Below are 20,396 nucleotides of genomic sequence, written 5' to 3'. Positions count from 1 at the left end.
CAGGTTTCCCTGATGCTGTGCCCACTGGGACTTCAGGTCGCACTGCAGAGCCCGCATATGCCATCTGGCATGATCTACCAACAGGATGGAGGAAGCCATCAGGCCCAGCAGCCAGAGGGTCATCCTGACCGAAACCCGGAATAGAGGCTGAAAGATCAGAATCATAGCCTGAATATCCCAGACTCGCTGCTCGTAATATTATAAACTCGAAACTGCGACAAGTCCAGAACCCCCCCTATGAAAGGGAGCTTCTGAGAGGAAATCAGGTGCGACTTCGGCACGTTGATGGATCAGCTGGAGTGTCTGTTGCAGGTATCCAATCCTGATTTGATCTTCTTTACTGAAACCTGTGCAACCCCCACCTCAGAGGCGGACTGGTTGGCAGCGCTGCCTCCAGGCTACTCACTGGCTGCTTTGCTTAGACTAGGACAATTGGGTGGAGGTATTGCAATTATATACATAGATGAATATAAGATTACATTTGATTCAGCACCTCTGTCTGGGGCTGAAGCTATGTCATTCAATATCAAAATCAATAACAAGGTCTCCTTCCCTGGCCTGCTTATTTACAGACCACCTGGACCTAAAGCCCCTTTTACGCAAGGCCTACTTTCTTTGTTGGAGTCCTGTTTAGACTCTTCTTTCTTTACCATCTTGCGAGATTTTAATGTTCACTTAGAGCTTTTTACTGATCTCTCGACCAGGACACTACTAGATAATTTGGAAGGGTTTGGCCTGTCCCAGATAGTTGAAAGCCTGACTTATAAAGTGCTCCATACTTTGGATGGCATCTTCAACAACCTTGCTACTAATGAAATCGACAAAATCCTGCCTCTTACATGGACAGACCATAGGGCAATTTTCTTTAGCTTATTTGCCTCTTAGATCCATCCCCGGCAAAGCACCTACCACCAACTACTACTCGCTCCTAACAGAACATTAATTTTGATACCCAAAATAATCTGCTAGGTAATAATGCACCACTGCTTACGGGTGATCCAAACAGGGATGCAGCCATTTATGATTTTTGGATTAGATCCGCTATTGACCAAGTGGCTCCCATCAAATTGATCAATAAACATAGGCACAAACCTACCTCCCCTTGGTACTCTGCAGAGTTAAAAACTCTCAAATCCAAATGGAGGCGGGTAGAACAAATATGGAGTTTAGACTACAGTGTAGAAGGCAAAAACAACTACAATCAGGTTTTTACAGAACATAAAGACGCTATTATTAGGGCAAAGATGGAATTTTATACTACAAAAATTGAATTGTCAAAGAACTCAACTAAAGAGCTCTTTAACCCTTTCGATGCTGATGACGAGCTCAGCTCGTCATCACCCACGGGTGTCGTGTGCTGATGACGAGCTGAGCTCGTCATGGTGCCACTAAAATGGCATTTTCCAGCACAGGGGGGCGGGGGGGAACGCCCAGCAGCCATGTGGTTAAGACGGTTACTCTACTTTCCTAACTCCAACAGGGGAATCAGTTTAGCCCCGATCAGACCTTATACGATGAAATGGCACCTTTTCTGCAAACTAAAATGTAATCTATTTACAAGGAATTAGAAGGGACAGGTCTTGCCCCCAAATGTCATCTTTGCATGGTCTGAAAGAAGGACCATCAATTACTTACATTTGACTAGTTTTTCACCATTTACGGTGGACTCAGTAAATGATCTTTTACTGACCATTAAGTCAGGCTCTCCTGATGATCCTTCCCTCCAGACACCATTCATGGTGTCTCGAACTTAGTCAGTCAAACCCTTGCTCCGTTACTAAATAGAGTTATAAAGTCTGGGGACTTTCCACTGTCCTGGAAGAAGGCCTGTATCAGATCGATCCTACAGAAACCTACTGTGCTCCCCATGATGTCACTAGCTACCGTCCAATTTCCTGCCTGCCTCCAGCGGCCAACGTTTTGGAGAAAGCTCTAAATAAAGAGTTAAACAACTACTTGGACTCCAATAATCTACTTGACAGTACTCAACATGGCTTTCGAGCTAATCACTCTACTGAGTCCTCATAAATCATGGCCACAGAGGAAATGAGATGGCAAATTGATAGAGGGGGCAGGGCGGTCCTCATCCTGTTGGACCTGTCTGCTGCGTTTGATACGGTGAGCCACTCCATTCTCACGCAGCGTTTAAGGGCAATAGGGATCCAGGACTCTGCGCTGGCCCTCCTCACCTCTTTCCTGACAGGGAGAGAACATAGGGTCTGCTGGGATAACCTTAGGTCAGATAAATTCCATCTTCCTTGTGGGGTTCCTTAGGGCTCGGCACTGTCACCCACATTATTTAACATTTATGTGACTCCACTGGGTTTACTAGTCAAGCACCATGGCATTTTGCTTGTGTCATATGCTGATGACACACAAATTGTAATCTCCATATCTTCCCCAGATAAATTTGCCCTCGGCCAGGTTTCATAATTGTATGGCTCACATTATTCAATGGCTGCACTGTAACTTCTTAAAATTGAATACTCAGAAGACTGAGGTCATGGAATTTGGCTCTTGCCCTCCCATCTAGAATTCTGACTGGTGGCCGGGAGAAGCAGGAGCCTGTCCACTGCCTGTGACTAAAATGAGAAACCTGGGTGTGATGTTTGACGCCTAGCTCAGTTTTATGGGGCAGATAAACCAGGTCACCTTGGTCTGTTATTTCACTCTGAGAATTCTTCGGAAGATTTTATCATATCTCCCTATGGAGCTACGGAAAACAGTTGTCATAGCACTCATTCGGTCTCGGATTGATTATTGCAATGCTCTCTATCTTGGTTTGGGAAAAAGACAATTGAACAAGTTGCAATCCCTACAGAATGAGGCAGCTCGGACCCTACTGAATCTCCCTAAATATAGCCATATATCAGGGACTACTAGAAAACTTAATTGGCTCCCAGTTAAGCAGCAAATTGAATTTAAAGGGTTATGCTTGATTCATAAAACTTTACATGGATGCCGACCCATGCAATATTGTAAATTATTTCAAAATTATAAAATATCTCAATGGTATATTCCTTGTCGCGCCCTGCGCTCAACAAAGCAAGCACTCGTTAGGACTCCAAGAATCAAAGAAAACAAAGTGGGGTGGCAGAAGCCTCTCCTTTCTAGATCCTAAACTGTAGAATAAGCTACTATTAAATATTAGGTCCTCACTGGCCCATGCACACTTCCGGGCCTTGTTGAAAATCTGGCTTTTTCCCACCAAGTAACCATTTCCTCCCCTGCCTTTCATATCTCTGCTATTCTAGCACCAATACGCCTCGGCAATAGAGCGCTTTATACATTTTAATTCATTCATTCATGGAGAACCCCAGCAAATGCGGGAGGTCAGCCGTAGTCTGGAGGTGGGAGCCGACTGTCTGGGACGGGCCCACCTTTAACAATCAGTCGCGTGGTGGAAAGGCCCAAGGACTTGGCCGTAGCCCGGGTGACCATAAAGCGTTCCAGCGCATGATCAGCTTTGTCACCAAAAAAGCGACGGCCATCAAAGGGAAGACCCATAGGGGTGTTTTGGACATCCCCGAAAAGCCAGTGGACCACAGCCAGGCATGGCGGCGGAGTGCCACCGTCGTGGAAATCGCTCTGCCTAGCGAGTCTGCGGTGTCCAGTCCACAACGTATGGTGAACTTCGCTGCATCCCTCCCCTCAGCAACAGAATGAGGGAGCACTTCCCGGGCCTCCTCCAGACACTGAGGCAGCACTCGTGCAACCGTATCCCACAAAGAGTGGGAATAGCGGCCCAAGAGGCATGCAGTGTTCACTGACCCCAGTGCTAAGCTGGCAGATGAAAACAGGTTCTTACCAAACTGCTCCAGCTTTTTGGGTTCCCTATCCGGAGGGGCGGCAGGAAATGCACTCTGGGAAGTAGAAGCCTGGATAACCAGACTCTCTGGGGTAGGGTGGGTGGACAGACGAGCAGGGTCACCCGGAGCTGGGCGGTGGCGTCTGGCCACGTTCCTATCCACAGGAGCCCGTGTGGTGGGCTTGGACCAAGTGCCCATAAGAACGTCAGTGAGTGCTTCGTTGAACGGCAGCAGAGGCTCTGGAGAGCTTACTGCCGGCTGGAGCACTTCAGTGAGGAGGTTAGTTCTCAGGGCCACTGTAGGGAGTTCGAGGTCAAGGGCCTCAGCTGCCCTAAGCAAAACCCCACTATAGGTCGCTCCCTCCTCCAAAGTTACAGAGGGAGGAGACAGGAAGCCAAGGTCAGGCGATTGGTCAAGACCACTGGCATCCCCTAACTCTTCTGGTCAGTCCTGATCCAACTCACACTGCTGTGTGGGAGGGTCCTAGGACCCCTCCCAGTCATCCCCTTCCTCCATGGCCTGAGGAACAGGTTGAAAAGATGGAGGCTAAACATAGGGATAGAAAGCCCCCATCAGCGTCGGAATCGGCATCAAACGACTGGTCAAGCACTCTGTAGGTTTGGAAGAAGGGTTGATTCTAGGCCCAAGCAGCAGGGTTTATGATCATCGAACACCACAGTAGAAGACGGTGGAAAGGTGGGGAGAAGCTGCTGGGAGCCCTAAGAATAATATTCAATAAGAGCTGATAATAAACCCTTTCAACAATTAGAGCACAGGACAAGATTCAATTGCGTGCACCCTTTAATGGCATTAGTAGCTTTGTAGGCTAAAAGCTGAACCACAAGGAGAAAATGTGGTTGCCCAAGATCGCTCAATGTTTGTATGTTTTTTGGTTCCAACTTTTGTATCTTAGCCAAAAGATCACAGGAGGGCGGGGGTTGGGGAAAACAGAGACAACGGAAGGAGAGTGGGGATGGGGGTACAGAAGGGTCAGCGGAATGAGGGCAGAGGTGTGGGGGAACAGAAGGGACAACGGGAGGAGGGCAGGGGAAACAGAAAGGACAGTGGGATGAGGGCACGGGAAACAAAAGGGACAGCAGGAGAAGGACATGGGGAACAGAAGGGACAGCAGGCAGGGGTTGGCGGAAACAGATGGGACAGTGGCAGGAGGTCTTGGGTGAGGAAGAGGGACTGCAAACACTTGCACTCTATAAGAGTGCATGTGCAAACGTAAAAAAAAGTGTACCTACAGAGCCTGGGGCCATTGGAAGGACACTGGTAATAACAGTAAGCTGTACTTGGCCCATGCTCCACAGAAGGGACATATGCCAAAGCCCCAGGGGGAAGGAGAGGCGATGAGGAGGCCAATTAACCAATTAAAACTAAGGAAACGAGAGTGATGTCAAAGCCAACCAATGGTAAATAATGGTAAGTAATGGTCCAGTTTTAAGAATTTTCTTTATTTATAAGAGATTTTGCAAGCACAGAGCAAGCGCTGTGCAGGTGAAACCTAAAAAATAAAGTAGGTATTGTAAGCTATGGCCACTGATCTTTACAGAACAACTTCTGGGGCTTCTAAATATGACAAATGTCATACCCTTTTCAATAATGTCTCTACCTAAGAGTTTCCCTAGATATATGTAGCATTTTGATAAAAGTCTGAGTGACAAAGATGGCCCAGACAGTGGTTGGTGTTTGGCATCTTTATAAGAAGAAGACCAGTCTCAATGTACCATCTGCTGGATGGTAGCTATAAACTTGTATTTCAGTGTGGCATCTAATTGTTGTACAGCCTGGCTGCAAAGATTGTGTACTCTAGTGCTAGGTAGAGGGCGTCCGCATACCAGCCAACCAGAAGACTTTAAATAGATACATGGAAACTACATGTAATGGTGGCAACTTGGCTGACCGCAATGAGAAAAGTGAATGTTTGGACTCATGGGGGACTGCTAATAATAGCAGACGCCAGAAAAAGTGTATTTGGTGATCACAAAAAAGGGCAAGAGATAAAAGAAGGTCCAACATATGATTTGATTTGATTTTACATTTTATAAAGCGCAGCGAATGCCCAAGGGCGTCTTGGCGCTGGAATAGTGGAGAAGTGTGGCTCAATGATTAGAGCGGCAGACCCTGATGCAGAGGTCTAGCCTGGGACCAGGGTTCAATTCCCCGCCTAAGCGGGTCTTGGGCTCAAAATTCCACGGACCTGATAATTCTCGCCTCGGTGCCAATTCCAATCATGGAGTCCCACTCTGCAAATCTGGGCAATAGCTTGCTTAATCTCCACAACGGCCCCCACAACGCTAAGGATGCCTGGCCTCCACCTTGGGGGTTCCCAGGAGTGGACGCCTCACAGGGAAAGCCAGGATGGGTTCCACAGCGGTATTTGTACAAGCGCCTTGAGACCCTTGCGGTGAGTAGTGAGCTATATAAGTATCAATTTACAATAGTCTGCGGACTAGAGTACCAACTATATCCAATTCTGAATGCCTAGTTAATTTTTAAACAGCCAGGTTTTCAGCTGTTTTCTGAACATCATCAGAGAGTTGCTGTTTTTAATCTCTAAGGGAAGGGAGTTCCATACCTTAGCAGTACCAAAGACAAATCTCCTCCCCACCAGCGTAGCTGTCTGTACCTGGGGACTACCAAAGGTTGAGCCTGTGCTGATCGTAGATTTCTAGAAGGTAAGTATTTCCTAAGATGTGTTCTAAGATAGAGGGGTCCTTTCCCATGTAATGCCTTGAATGCAAGACATTACGACTTAAATATAATTCTCTTGCCCACCGGCAGCCAATGGAGATCCTTCAAACGATACGATATTGGTTCGTGTTTGGGAATGTCCAATATCAGCCTTGCTGCTGCGTTTTGCATTCGCTGGAGTCTGAGCAAGAGCTGCGTCTGAAGCTCTGTAAACAAAGCATTTCCGTAGTCCAGCCTCGATATGGCTAATGCGATAACCACCGTTTTTAATGCATCGCTGGGAATATATGGACGAATCTTCCTGGTGATTTTGAGGATCCCCCAGAAAGTAGAGGTCAGTTTGTTAATATGCCCTTCAAAGGTTAGTCTTTGGTCAAATATGACCCCCAGATTTCTCACCTTTGCTACTGGTACTGGGCAGTCACCTAAATCATCCGGCCACCACTTTGGGGACCAGAAGGGGGTGTGGTTGCCTAGTAACAGAACCTCAGTCTTCTCGCTATTTAATTTAAGACAGTTCTTCTGCATCCAGGAATTAATCTGCAATATACATTTGTTAAAACGGTCTGCTGTCTCCTCAACATTGTCTGCTACCGAGATCACCACCTGTGTCATCAGCATATGATATTGCAGCGAAGCAATATTGCTTGATGATTTCTGCCATCGGGGCCACATAAATGTTGAAAAGTGTGGGACTCAAAGATGAGCCCTGCCGCACCTCGCACGGCAGCTTGAAGGATTTTGATGTTTTGCCATCCATTTCTATTGCAAATGTTCTATTCTTTAAGAATGACGTCAATAGCTTAATGGCACTCGCATGGAACCCCAGTTCTGCTAGTCTTTTGATCAAAATTTGGTGATATTAGATCAACATTACGTGGAAGTTACCGCTGGAGATCAATAGCATGTAAGAAAAGCAAGGGTTTATGTTGAAACTAACCCTACATCACTTCAATTAAGTTATCTGTCAGAAAATAATAATAATAACAAGAATAATAGCAATATTTATGATAACAGTATGTTTTCAAACAGTGGCCAACACAAAATTGTCTTTTGTTGTTTAAAATTGATTTTCTCCTATTGAGACTAATCACGTTATCGAAACAAACTGCAAGGATGAATATTAATGGGCACAACTAGGGTATCACAGATGAACTAATCCAAATGTGTACAAGCAACAGATCAATCAGCTTTCATGTGTGTGGATATTTTGCTTATGTGATTCATATGTTCAAAACAAAAACAGTATTTCAGACAAATATTAAATATTTAAAGAAAACAAATTGATTCTGACTGGGTTAAAGAATGGCAGGAGTGTTGCACACCACTCTAGGTCTTACACATAAATATGGGGTTCTTCCTTTCTTTACCACTGCCTTGATATACACATTTTTCTTTCTATTTTCTTAATTAATTTCTTCATTAGATTTATTTAAACGTAAACTTAATCAATCAAAGCTTTATTACGACAATTAAGTCTTAAAGCACATACACATTAGCAAAAAAGAGATCGATATACATTAAAAACCTTAGATCTATAAATTGTTAAAAAAATACAATATGCATATACAAAAGGAAGAATAGATATAAAAACCATTTAGTTAAAAAATATATTTAAAAAGATCTAATCGTAATACAAAGTAGTTAATTGGGGGTGTTTAATATGTGCAAAAAGGATTTGGGTATTACTCAGCTTGAGAGCCCACCAACGTGGCGCATACGTATACTCCAAAGCCAGCTAAGAAATTTGGCCATTGCTATGGCGATAGATGGAGTGGAATCAGAGCAAAGTACTCTTATTGCCGGGGCACAATTTCTAAGGCCCAGTGATTTACATATCGGTCTTAGCCATGCACGCCGAGGGATGGTATATGCGGGGCAAGCTAATAGGACATGTGTTACTGTTTCGATTTGCTCTGGGCAAAAGGGCATTTATCACATTTAACTTTGCCCCACTTTACAGTGAAGGATCTAGTAGGCAAAGTACCTGCCCTAAGCTGGAAGTATAATTTCCGGTCAAAGGGTTTTTTGATAATGTCCCAGTATTCTTCAAAACGGGGGGTCGGTTTAAATTCCATAAATTTACTCATTAATGATGAAGAGGATTGGCTGCGATACATGTTACAGAAGACCATTTCCCAGTAAATTGCCTTTAGTACTTCTTTAGAGGGAAAGAAGGCATTGGCAGGATCTGTCCATAGGGCACTCATACCCATCATTTGGAGGAGGGACTTAATTTCCCGAAACCATTTAATTCTGTGTTGGGGATCTGTCAAGATTACATCCATAATGCCTGACGCATAGTGTTTGAGTTCCTTTGTATTCCATAGCCTCCGCCAATATAAAATTGGGCAAAGTCTAGCCAGGTCGACTACGGATTTCCTACCAAGGTCATACAACAAGGGGCCCGAGGGGGTGCTTTGTGGGACGCCTATGATTTTCCTTAAAAACTTTGTTTCTAGGACAGAGATCAACCTAAGATTCTCAAAGGCCCACAACTCTGCCCCATACAGCGTGGAACTGAATATTTTTGACTCCTATATTTGTATGACCGGTCTTATGGGTTTGGTGTTTGACAGCCTGTGCTGGGTATTAACAGCTCCCGCGTTTTGGCAGAATATTAGAGCAGACATGTCCAGTTGACCCTTCCATCCCATATCTTTTTGTAAAGTAATGCCCAGGTATACAAAAGACTTAACCTGTTCCAGGGGGACGTTTTTCATTGTTATACCACCCCTGAAGGATCTGTGCTGGTTAAAAGACATACATTTAGTTTTGTTGTTATTGACTTCAAGGCCCCGTGATATGCAGAAATCGTTAAAGCATTCCAGGGCACGTTGAAGACCACTGGGGGTTTTAGATAAAATGAGTGTTGTCAGCAAATAATAAAATGGGTGTACGGATACCGGCCACCACTGGGGCATCTGTAGCTACATGCATAAAGGAGTCCACTTTCCCTTTGATATAAAGGGAAAATAGTGTTGGCGCTAGCATGCATCCTTAGCGGACTCCACTACCCACGGGAAATGAATCTGTGACACTGCCCTGATCAGCCCATCTTATATGAGCAAAGTTATCTTCGTGCAAACGTCTAATTAATGTTAATAGATCTGCTGCCATCCCCAGCTCAGATAGCACAGACCAAAGTTTACTACGAAGAACTATGTCAAAAGCTGACCTAAGGTCAACAAAAGCGATGTAAAGTGACCCTTTCCCCAGGACCAGGGTGCGCCAATATAGCGTTATAAAACAAAAAATGTGGTCCATTGTACTTGTTTTTGCCAGAAAGCCTGCCTGGAAGGGTGACAAGATTGAATGCTCATCTATCCACACCTGGACAATATGCAAAACCATGCGGCCCACAACCTTTTGTAGATAGTCTATCAAGCTTATGGGCCTATAATTTTCTGGTTTCGACTTGTCTCCTTTTTGGTACTATTTCGGCCCCTTTCTATGAAATTGGGACTTGGGCGCCTTAAGCAATGGCATTAGCCAGAATGGTGATATACTTGACCCAATTAGATTTGTTATTTAAAAAAAGATCCGCGGGGATTCCATCAATGTCTGGAGCTCTACCCTCGGTTACAGCTCCCAGCGCTCTGTCTGCGTTCTGCCAGTAGGAAGGAAGCATCTTTAAAAAATATGAACTCAGATGCCTCAAATGCCCTCACACTATATTCCTTGCTGGCATACTAACTGCGTTTAAAAAAGTCCACCCACTGATGTTTATCAATATGATTATGTGGGTGTTCCGGATGGCTCCCATTGCCCCATTTGACAAGTTTCCAAAACGTAAACACATATTGGATACTCAGTATACCTAGATAAAGCAAGCTAAGTGTAACACATAAAAGCAAGCTATAATAAACACACTACTAAAGGACCAATCTACTGACCGGTAAGAACTTTCAAATCATAGATTGATCTTCGACTTCAACTTTATAAGCAAAATCGTAGAACGTGAAGAAGCCAGCTATAAGACTACACTGGCTCTAACAGCCTCTTACACAACAGAAAATTAGGCTTTAGTTTAGGATGGATCACTGCAAGTACTGACATTACTCCTTAGATAATGGCAACTCTGAAATGTTGGTCTTATGATTCATTATAGACAAGATCATTCTTAATCAGTAGAAAAACTCGGCCAGGATAAATGAAACAGTGCTTCAAGGGTGCAGCTCTGTCTTATCAAACCATAGTCATAAAATCAAAACTGAACTATTCTGTTCGACCACGAAATACATGGACTACGGACTTCTCCAAGGATCTCCCCCCATCTCCACTACTATTTAACATTTAGAGAAGCCTCACGGAGTTCATCTCCCTCCTCAAACTAGAAATCCAAATTTACGTAGATGACATTCAATTCTAACTCAGGTGGAGCAATTCCTCAAACCAAAACGCAAGTACATTTGCTACACATTTTTCATTAGATAAAGGAGAGCTACCCAACCTGAATGGAACGAAAACTAAAACTCTGTTAACTAACTTGACAAGTAGTTTACAATTCAAGTTGCAAAGAGAGTTAGGAGGTGCCCATCCCTAAATAATTCAGTAACAAAGCTTGCAACCAACCCTTACCAAAAGCACCAATCATCATCTTATAATAGTTAGGATTGTATCTTTTTGCCAAAAGTCCTTGAATTCTCAAAGGCTCTTGTCCTTGCCCAACTTAACAACTGCAGCGTTGTTTACATTAGAGCATAGGAAAAGGTCATACACAAACTCTAAGGGTTGCAAAACTAAGTGGTCAGTCGCTGTTTAGGTCTGAATTGCTTTTAATATTTATCCCAGATGTAAAAAGTATTTTGGCTTTAAGTGCCCCAGGGAATCAAATAGAAACAACCCTGCACAATTTTCAAAATCTTGGTGGTACTGAGTCTGACCAACCTACAAAACCTAACACCACCCTACACCCACAGACACTACTTCAGATCAAGCAAAACAAATTGTATTGCCCAAACTCGATTTACCCGAAAGTCTCATGGAAGATGAGCAATCAGACATGTTGAAACACATCTGTGGAACGCGTTAAGCCCAAACTTGAGAAATCAACCAAACTTGGTGTTTTGTAAAAGATGTCAGAAACCGAGCATCCTCTGGAATGCGTTTGCTACCAGCTGGATGCCATACGGACATTCCCCTCATCTCTATAGCCAGGACAGTTCCCCTCACCTCTATACTTGGGACAGGATGCCATGCTGGACTCTCCTCCACGCAGCTAACATCCTATGCACAACATAACATCTCCTGGAGCTTAATGGCGATCGACTTCAACCAACCTTCGATTAGGTCTATCCAAAGACCTGACTATAAAAGCTTTAGTAGTCAGATGAGGCTCCACATGCCAAGGCAGTGCTTCTCAAGCAATAAAAAACTACCTCAATTAAGAAATAAATACTTTTGAAGCATTCGAGATATAACAATATACAAAATATACATACAGTAACTTTAATTATGAGATAAAAATCTGATTAGCTGCAGGATGCCTCAAATTCATTTAAAGTTTCCATAAAATGTTTAACTATGTATTTTGGGTTCCTTGTACACCTGTTTTCCAATTAAAGTTCAAGAACCAAGTCTTCAACTTTATCAAAACTGTTAACTGTCCACTTCCTTAATTCATTAATATTGGTGTCTTTGCAGACACTACATTTTGTACCCAATGTCTTGTTGGTGTACTGACACGTGTTATGTCAACAGTGACTTTAAAAATTATTAATTTCTCTGCAGTCTTTACCTCATAATCAAGTTAATTATTTACATTAAACGTTTTAGAAGGAAAAAGTCACAGAATGTTATAGTAAGATTATATCCCCCAGTAACTGAATTGTATCTCCAACAGATAGTTGAATCAAGTAACCTATATTTTTGTATTTTCTTGCGTTGCCCAGCGTCACTGCAGCACGCTTTTGAATGTGACAACCTACCAGACATCAGACATACCCATCTGAACATTTGCTCTATGGAGCGTGAGCCTTTTTCAGTAATTTTATTCCCTAACACCCAACCACATTTTTTTGGCACATTTAACTGATTTTATAGTTCTTTTCTACACGCTTCCGATTAGAACTACCTCTTATAATAAAAGACAGATGCAAATATCGTGTTTCAACGTTAGCGTGTGCCACTTCTGCCAAACGCGGAGCAAAGGTTTCTGGGATTGAGGCTAACCCAGGCTTTGGTGTTCCCGCGATAGACATGGCGACAGCACGTGCTGCTCTCAGTGGTATTCAAACACCCTTGGCGCCTTCGAACAGAAAGGGCTTGAGGTTCTTGTATGTGAAAATAGTTCCATAAAATGACAGGAAAGATGACATCACCAAGACCCTAAAGTGTAATCAGATAAGGGGGAACACGAAAAGATTTTGCATGTGCAGAACAAGGCAGGCGCCAAGGTACGCTCCTCTGACGCGCGCGCGCGGTTCCAGTGAATCGACACACCAGGCTCCATAGACTGAGTTCTTCATTAAACTATTGATCCCTTCAGCATTATCCATAATGTTCCGGCGGATCGGAGAGTCGAGAGATGCAGCGGGAACCAGTCTCCCTCACCCTCCTCTCAATAACTTCTCACACTTCCTGGACAGGAAATCACAATGATTTATTTACCTGACATTTTCCAGTCCGGATGTCATACAGGGCCACCGAACCGTGGCGGCCTCCGACGGCTATTCTGTGGCTGCGCTCGCAGTAGCTGACCATATAGAACCTGCGTGACGAGAGCAAGATGCCAGTCAAACTAGTCTTTCACAATTTGAATATTTGGCAATTGTTCTTCTGCAAGGATTTAAAATCTTTATTTTATACGTGTCATAAAACATACGCGGTGGCAATTATTATTCGGCAATTCTCAAAATATACATTTTTCACGTTTTGTAAAATATACAGTTTTAATTATTCAATATTAATTTTCACATTTTATCAAATATAAATTAGGTAGATTAACAATAGCAAGTGATAGAGTCCGCTTAAATTTTATTTTTACTTGTATTCATGGCAACTGGAGTTATGCAGAAGGAGAGGGCCAAATTATGCTTCAGGGTTGAGTAAATTATGCAGCAAGAAAAGGTGAATCACGCAGCATAATGCAGCACATTTTGTTATAGTATTACTTCATTAGTTCGTCATTTTAAGACTTGGTGACACTGTCTGGCATTGGTTGCACCTCATTAGTACCCGTTTAAAACCCAAACATAGCAATAAACAGAAAGGGGACTAGTCCAGCTTTACAAAGGGCCTTCCACCGCTCGGGAACACATGCCGCTGGATTTTTAATATTTTTTTTTACTGTTTGAGCTAGAAACAAAACTTTTTTTTGTTAAAATCTGCAGATTATACATCAGACGATGGATTATGTGGCAACTCTATAATTCGAACATCGCCACAATCGCATAATTCCAGTGGCCCTGCCTATATAATATGTGAATAAAACTGGACAACGTGTTCTTAGTAAGACAAGCAACACCACATACAGATATATGAGACTGAAAATAGAACTTAAGATCAAAGATTCATTATGACTACAGCGTCAACACATTAATATCTTATTATATTTTCACACACACAAAACAATTTTCTAAAAACGGAATTGTGTAAAATGGTACATTTTAGAGCTCGTACACTTTACTACATAAACGCCATTTCATAAAAAAAGCTACTCGAACCGGCCTCTCAGGCTCACTGTATCAATTTGTGCTCAATCCTCTACTGCCTTTACCATGTCGCAATTCCCCATCCCACATCATTATTCACATCACAGCCAAAAAATGTAAATTCTAATACCATTCCCTCGATGGCTCGGCCTACTTATATCATTCCTCACCCTACTCAATGGTATCCCACTCCTGTCTGTCTTTCACTGTTTCCTCTATAGCGTGTCTGATTTACGTTACAAACCTTATTTCTCACACAAGCCTTTCCATCCTGCTGACCTAACCGGATTTCCCACACCACAGAACCAAAGTGTAACATCCAGAAATCTTGCCAAAATGCTGTCTGCCTCAACTTCACTCAGCTGACTCCTAGCACCTCTACATTACACCACCTCAAAATGCACCAATACTTTTCATGAAGGGCAACCCAAATGCACCACCTCCAGATCCTTCTAGAACTTCACTTCAACTCCAACATGGCTTGGCCAATCTTCATTCCAACATCTCAGATGACATTAATTCTCTCCTTGTCACACACAACTACATGCTTCAACCTCTTTCACTCCTCTTCCCTAAGAAAACAAAACTCAAGCCCAAAGCCACGGGTTACTCCCATAACCTTCTGTGCTCTAATTGTAATGTCCAAAAGCTACAAAGAACAAGTTAGTTACCTTCAGTAACACCATATCTGGTAGAGACTATCTAGCTGCAGATTCCTTACCGTAGAATTTTCCTCAGGCATCAGACTGGAACCAGGAAGTGAGCAGTACCCCTGTTCACCGGTAGGTGGCATCGCTTTTCTCCGCGTGGCATTGCCGGCACTGTATGTGACATGTGAGGTGCCTACATAGGCTCCACCTCAGTGCACTGACGTCAGTTTCTTTTCCCAACTTTCCATGCAAGGAGTGTGGAGCGACAAAGAAAAACCTGAAAACTGGTGTGGAAAACTAGGACCTCGAAAGGAAAACAGTCTTGAACCTAGAAATGTGTTTGCAGAGCAGGGAGGATGGGCGGGTCGGTAAGGATCTGCAGCTAGATAGAGTCTCTACCAAATATGGCGTTACCAAAGGTAAGTACTTTGCTCATCTGATAGGGACTTCTAGCCGCAGATTCCTCATCTTAGTATAGATACCTAAGCAATTCCTTCCCGGGAGTGGGTCTGCAACTGTTTAATTTGAGCCAGTGGTTTCCGGTGCGAGACACCAGCACTTAATTGTCAACACCGGCACTTATGACAGTCTGCCACATGGTGGTACTGTTTGCCTAATCTAAAGAAGAGCATAACCACTGTTGTTTAATAATTCAATATATATTCACATGTACTAACACCTGCCACCAAAAGAAAATGAGTTACTTACCTGTAACTACTGTTCTCCAGTATTGGTATCTTTCATAGGTTCTCATGCTTGAATCCTCTCAGTCGTCGTAGTGGGAGTCCCACGGTATACATATAAAAGCAGTAGATAAAACTACTATAGGCTACCATGACATGAAGAGTCACTGCAATAGCCTATCCACTTTCTTTTGTAAAAAAGAATCCAACTTAATCAACAGCCAATCAGGTGAGGGCACCCTCTAGAACAATCCCAAGAGAGGCTATGTTCCTCAGATTTTCGAGCAAAAGTTATAACCTTGAGGAACAAGGGAAGCCTCTCCGGGGAGGAGGGTGGGTCGCATGTGAATCTATGAAAGATACCAATACTGGAGAACCGTAGTTACAGGTAAGTAACTCATTTTCTTCTCCAGTATAGGATCTTTCATTGACTCACATGCTTGAATCAGAGTAGCTAGCAGTTTCATAAACATGCATGTATAAAAATACTGTAATGTATACCTTTTGACCCTTAAAGGATGGTGGGTTATAACATATATGCCAATATAAAAACATCAATAAGTTACTACTTTAGCAAGATATATTATATATATATATATATATATATATATATATATATATATATATATATATATATATATATATATATATATATATAGTTCCAAAATCCTGCAGTGCAAGCAACCAGGCAGCGGCTCCAACACAAAAACAGGTACAGACCACAACAAGGGTTTCGTAGTCAAAATTAAGTGCTTTATTCCATCGATGGGAACGGCAACATGACGTGTTTCGTCCGGGGAATATATATGTATATATATATATATACATACACACACAAGAATGAAATACCTCTAATAATAGAGGCTTACCTTATTAAAATAGATGACGCAAGATTGCCTGTCCCACTGCTGATTCGCTATAAGTTGCCATTTCCAGGCAATAGTGCAGCGTGAAGGTATGAACATTCTACCAGGTAGCGGCACAGCAAATCTGGTCTAGTGGAACACCAGCGAAAAGAGCAGCAGAAGAGGACACTGCTCATGTAGAATGCGCCCTGGTCTTGGTTGTAAGCAGTTTACCTACCTTAATATGACACAATTGAATAGTAGCAGCGATCCATCGTGCAACAGTTCTTTTTGTAACAGCAGACCCCAGCTTTACAGGCCCTAAGATACTAGAAGTTTATCTGTTCTGCGCAGTTGCTTTGTCCTTTGCAAGTAAAACTTAAGGCATCTTTTTACATCTTAAGAGTGAAGCGATTTTTCTGCCGGTGATGAAGGATGCGGAAAAAAGTGCACAGAATTACCGGCTCATTAAGGTGAAACTGAGATGGTACCTTTGGTATAAATTTGGGATTTGTTTGAAACATCACATAGTCCTCTGTGAAGCATAAGTAAGGCTCTTTAATGGTGAAGGCTTGAATTTCACTTACTCGTCTGGCAGATGTAAGTGCGAGAAACAAAGCTACTTTCGATGTGAGAAACTTGAGCTCTATTTTGTGGATTGGCTCAAAGGTGATTTCATTAACTGAAAAAGGACCACATTAAGGTGCCATTCTAGTGGAAGCGGCTTAATAGGTGGAAAGTCCTGAAAAGGCCCTTCGTGAACTGTTTGATGATGTGAGAAGAGCAGAGAGAAGAGGCGTCAGATGTCGGTCTGTATTGAGAGAGGGCAGCGAGGTGGACCCTTACTGAAGCATACGCCAGACCTGATCTTACCAGAGACAAGAGATAAGGCAAGATTTGCTCTGGGGAAGAGTGAAGAGGGTGAGTGTCATTGCGAAGGCACCAAGAACAAAAACGTTTCCATTTCAGTCTATATGTTATAGGAGTAGACTCAGCTCTTGCCCTGGACAATATATCTCTACAATCCTGAGGGATAACTAACTCCTTGTACTCTTTGAACTCAGGATCCAGGCATGCAATTGAAAAGAAGCTGGGTGCAGATGCAGGATCTGTTCTTTGATCATCGTGAGCAGGGTGGCTGACAAAGGAAGGCGATAAGGTCTGGATTGCAACAGCAGGAGTAGCTCTGTGAAGTAGTGCTGACGTGGTCAACGTGGTTCTATGAGGATGAGTTGGTAGGGTTCCCATTTCATTTTCATGGGCACCCTGGAGATTAGGGGATTTGGGGGGAAAGTGTATGCAAAGATTCCTGACCATCTTATCGAAAACACATTTCCCCACAGCCCTATCTGAGGTTCCCTGCTGGCAAAGAACCAGAATTTCTGGTTCCCTTGAGACGCAAATAGGTTCAAGTTGTGTGTTCCCCATTTCTGGAAGATGTGGTTGAGAAACAGTTGGTTGAATTCCCACTTGTGATTTGATTGACTTAACCTGCTCACAGTGATTGCTAGGTTGTTCTTTATTCCTGTGAGATGCTCCGCTTTGATAGTTATTTGATGATTTATTGTCCATTCCCATATCCTTTGAGCTTCCCAGGATAGGACCGGAGATTGTTCCTCCATGCTTGTTTAGATAATGCACGCAGGTGGTGTTGTCCATGCGTATGAGGACTGAGGATGCTCTTATCCTTGGGAGGAATGACTGGAGGAGAAACATTGCCCGTAGCTCCCACAAATGTATATGCATTTTGGAGAGAGAGAGACTCCATTTGCCATTTATTTGGAGGTCTTGCAGATGTGCTCACCAGCCTTCCAAAGATGCATCTGTTGTTAGAATGAACTCTAGAAGAGGAGAAAGGAATGACAGTCCCAGAGAGAGATTGCTGGTAGATTGCCACCAAAGAAGTGCATCCTTCATGATGATCAGAGTTATCCTAATCATGTTGTCGAATGATCCTGTCATTTGAAGCCATTGGGCACCCGACGGCTCTTGAAATGGTCTCATCCTTAGACGAGTGTGAGGTACCATGAGAATAGCGGAAGCCATCATCCCGAGAAAGGATTTGAGGAGACAGAGAGAAGCACACTTTCTTTTGTAGAGCTCGTGAGCCAGAGATAGGATGGCTTTCAGTCTCTTTGTTGATAAGAATGCCTTGTTTTGGAGAGTGTCCAGTGTTGCTCCTAGAAACGTAAACAGATGTGGAGCTAGAATGGATTTCTGAAGATTGACTGCCATACCTAGAGAGCGGAAGAGTTGTAGGCAGAAAGAGATATCTTCAGAAGCTTGACGAAGAGAAGGGGCTATCACCAACCAATTCTGAAGTATGGGAAGATCTGTAGGCCTTTCAGCCGCTGGAATGCTGTCATGGGAGCAAGGCACTTGGTGAAAACCTATGTAGCTAAACGAAAGCTGAAAGAAAGGACCTAGAATTGATAATGCTCGCCTGCCACAGAGAAACGTATACATTTTCGATGTTTGAGGTGGATAGGGATATGAAAGTAAGCGTCTTCCAAATCTAGGCTTGCTAAAAAATCTGAATGGTTCAGAAGCTGCAATATCTCCTGAAGAGTAAACATGCGAAAGGATTTCTTCAGCAGGTATTTGTTGAGCTTCGGGAGGTCTAGAATGGGACGCCATTCCCCCAATTTGTTCTTTTTTATCAGGAAAAAGTGAGCTTAGAAACCTTTTCCCAGTGGCGTAGCTGAGAGTGTGGTGGGGCGGTCCGCCCCAGGCGACACTATTTTGAGGGCAGCTGGCGGCAGCTGCGCAGCACTGGTGGCCCGACACCTGTGGCCAGCCCTGGATTTATTGGGGGACACAGTACAGTGACGGCAGAACACCCGCCCACCCCACACAAAAACGTGTGGCTGCCGTCGCTGAGTAGCACCACACCACACGTGTACGGAAGTGCAAGCGCACCTGCTTGCACATGCATGCTGCACCACATAGCACAGTGGGGGTGTGGCACGCCGCACGGCGCTGTGTGTATGTGGGTACCAGGGCAGTCAATCTTGTAGCGTGTGAAAGCTTTACCAATGACGGCCCTGGGCATTATTTTAAGCAAGCTCCCGTGCTCCAGCAGTGACGCGCATGCAGCGCACTTCCAGGCACACCACTATGCGCGTGAGTGGAGGAGTCTTGCACTAGCCTGGCCCTTGATATTTCATATTTGCTGCAGACAGTCTGACCAGAACCAGAGAATGTCCTCATTCTTCTCTGTGGTTACAGGTCAATAGGCACCTGGTGTTCAACATTTTCACTGTCACTTGGGCTGCCCTGCATCTTCATCCCCTCCTGGGCATCTCCACTGTCATTTGGAGCTACCAACATAGGACTTCAAACCAGTGATCTTGATGTCTTTCAGCTACAGTGCTAGATCAAGACCTCTGCCTCCTTGGCCAGAGGGTTTCCTCTCCACCAAGAGGTGCACTTGGTGGCTAGGATGGATGCCAGCTCCCTGGGGAGGAGGGTGCTAACTTGGGGATTACTTTTGCATAATGGAATGGAATGGAATGGAATTGGATTTATAGAGCGCATGGCTGCCCTTGAGCGTCCCAGCGCTAAAACAATTAATAACAGAGCGAAATGAGGAAGAAAAGTTTAGGGAGCTTTGGGGAAAAGGAGGGTTTTAAGTGACTTTCTGAACTTAAGGTATGAAGGTTCCTTCCGTAGGTCCCTGGGCAGGGCATTCCACTTTTTTGCTGCATTCAGCGAGAAGCGACGACCTCCCGTGCGGGCCTTCCTTACTCTAGGAGTAACGGCCAGGTTCTCTTCATCAGATCGGAGGGCACGAGTGGCTTTGTAAGGACGGATCAATCCCCTGAGGGCTGGGGGGCCGTTACCTTGGAGAGATTTATATGCAATACAAAGTGATTTGAAGGAAATTCGCTCCTGGATTGGAAGCCAATGCAAGGCTCTAAGCAGGGGCTTGGCTGAAACCCATCTCGGGACTCCCATAAGGAGCCTGGCTGCGGCATTCTGGACCCGCTGTAAGATGTTAATCGTGGCCAGGGGTGCCGCCAGGAGGAGGGCATTGCCATAATCCAGTCTGGCC

At 43.9% G+C, this 20,396-nt stretch overlaps 1 protein-coding gene across 4 annotated transcripts in view; it reads right to left on the bottom strand.

The window, feature by feature from the left end:
- WDR7 (WD repeat domain 7) overlaps positions 1–20,396 on the bottom strand; it is a 1,275,554-nt gene that overhangs the window by 190,506 nt on the left and 1,064,652 nt on the right. For all 4 annotated transcript variants that reach the window (XM_086960437.1, XM_086960439.1, XM_086960436.1 and 1 more), the window contains one exon: positions 13,122–13,221. In XM_086960437.1, the coding sequence (XP_086816563.1) occupies positions 13,122–13,221 (100 nt within the window). The remainder of the gene's footprint in view (positions 1–13,121; positions 13,222–20,396) is intronic.

This window comes from Lissotriton vulgaris, chromosome 3_1 (assembly GCF_964263255.1).
Source record: "Lissotriton vulgaris chromosome 3_1, aLisVul1.2, whole genome shotgun sequence".
Classification (NCBI taxonomy): Eukaryota; Metazoa; Chordata; class Amphibia; order Caudata; family Salamandridae; genus Lissotriton; species Lissotriton vulgaris.
Note: the sequence above shows the minus strand (reverse complement) of the source record. Positions and strands in the feature narration are given on the sequence as shown.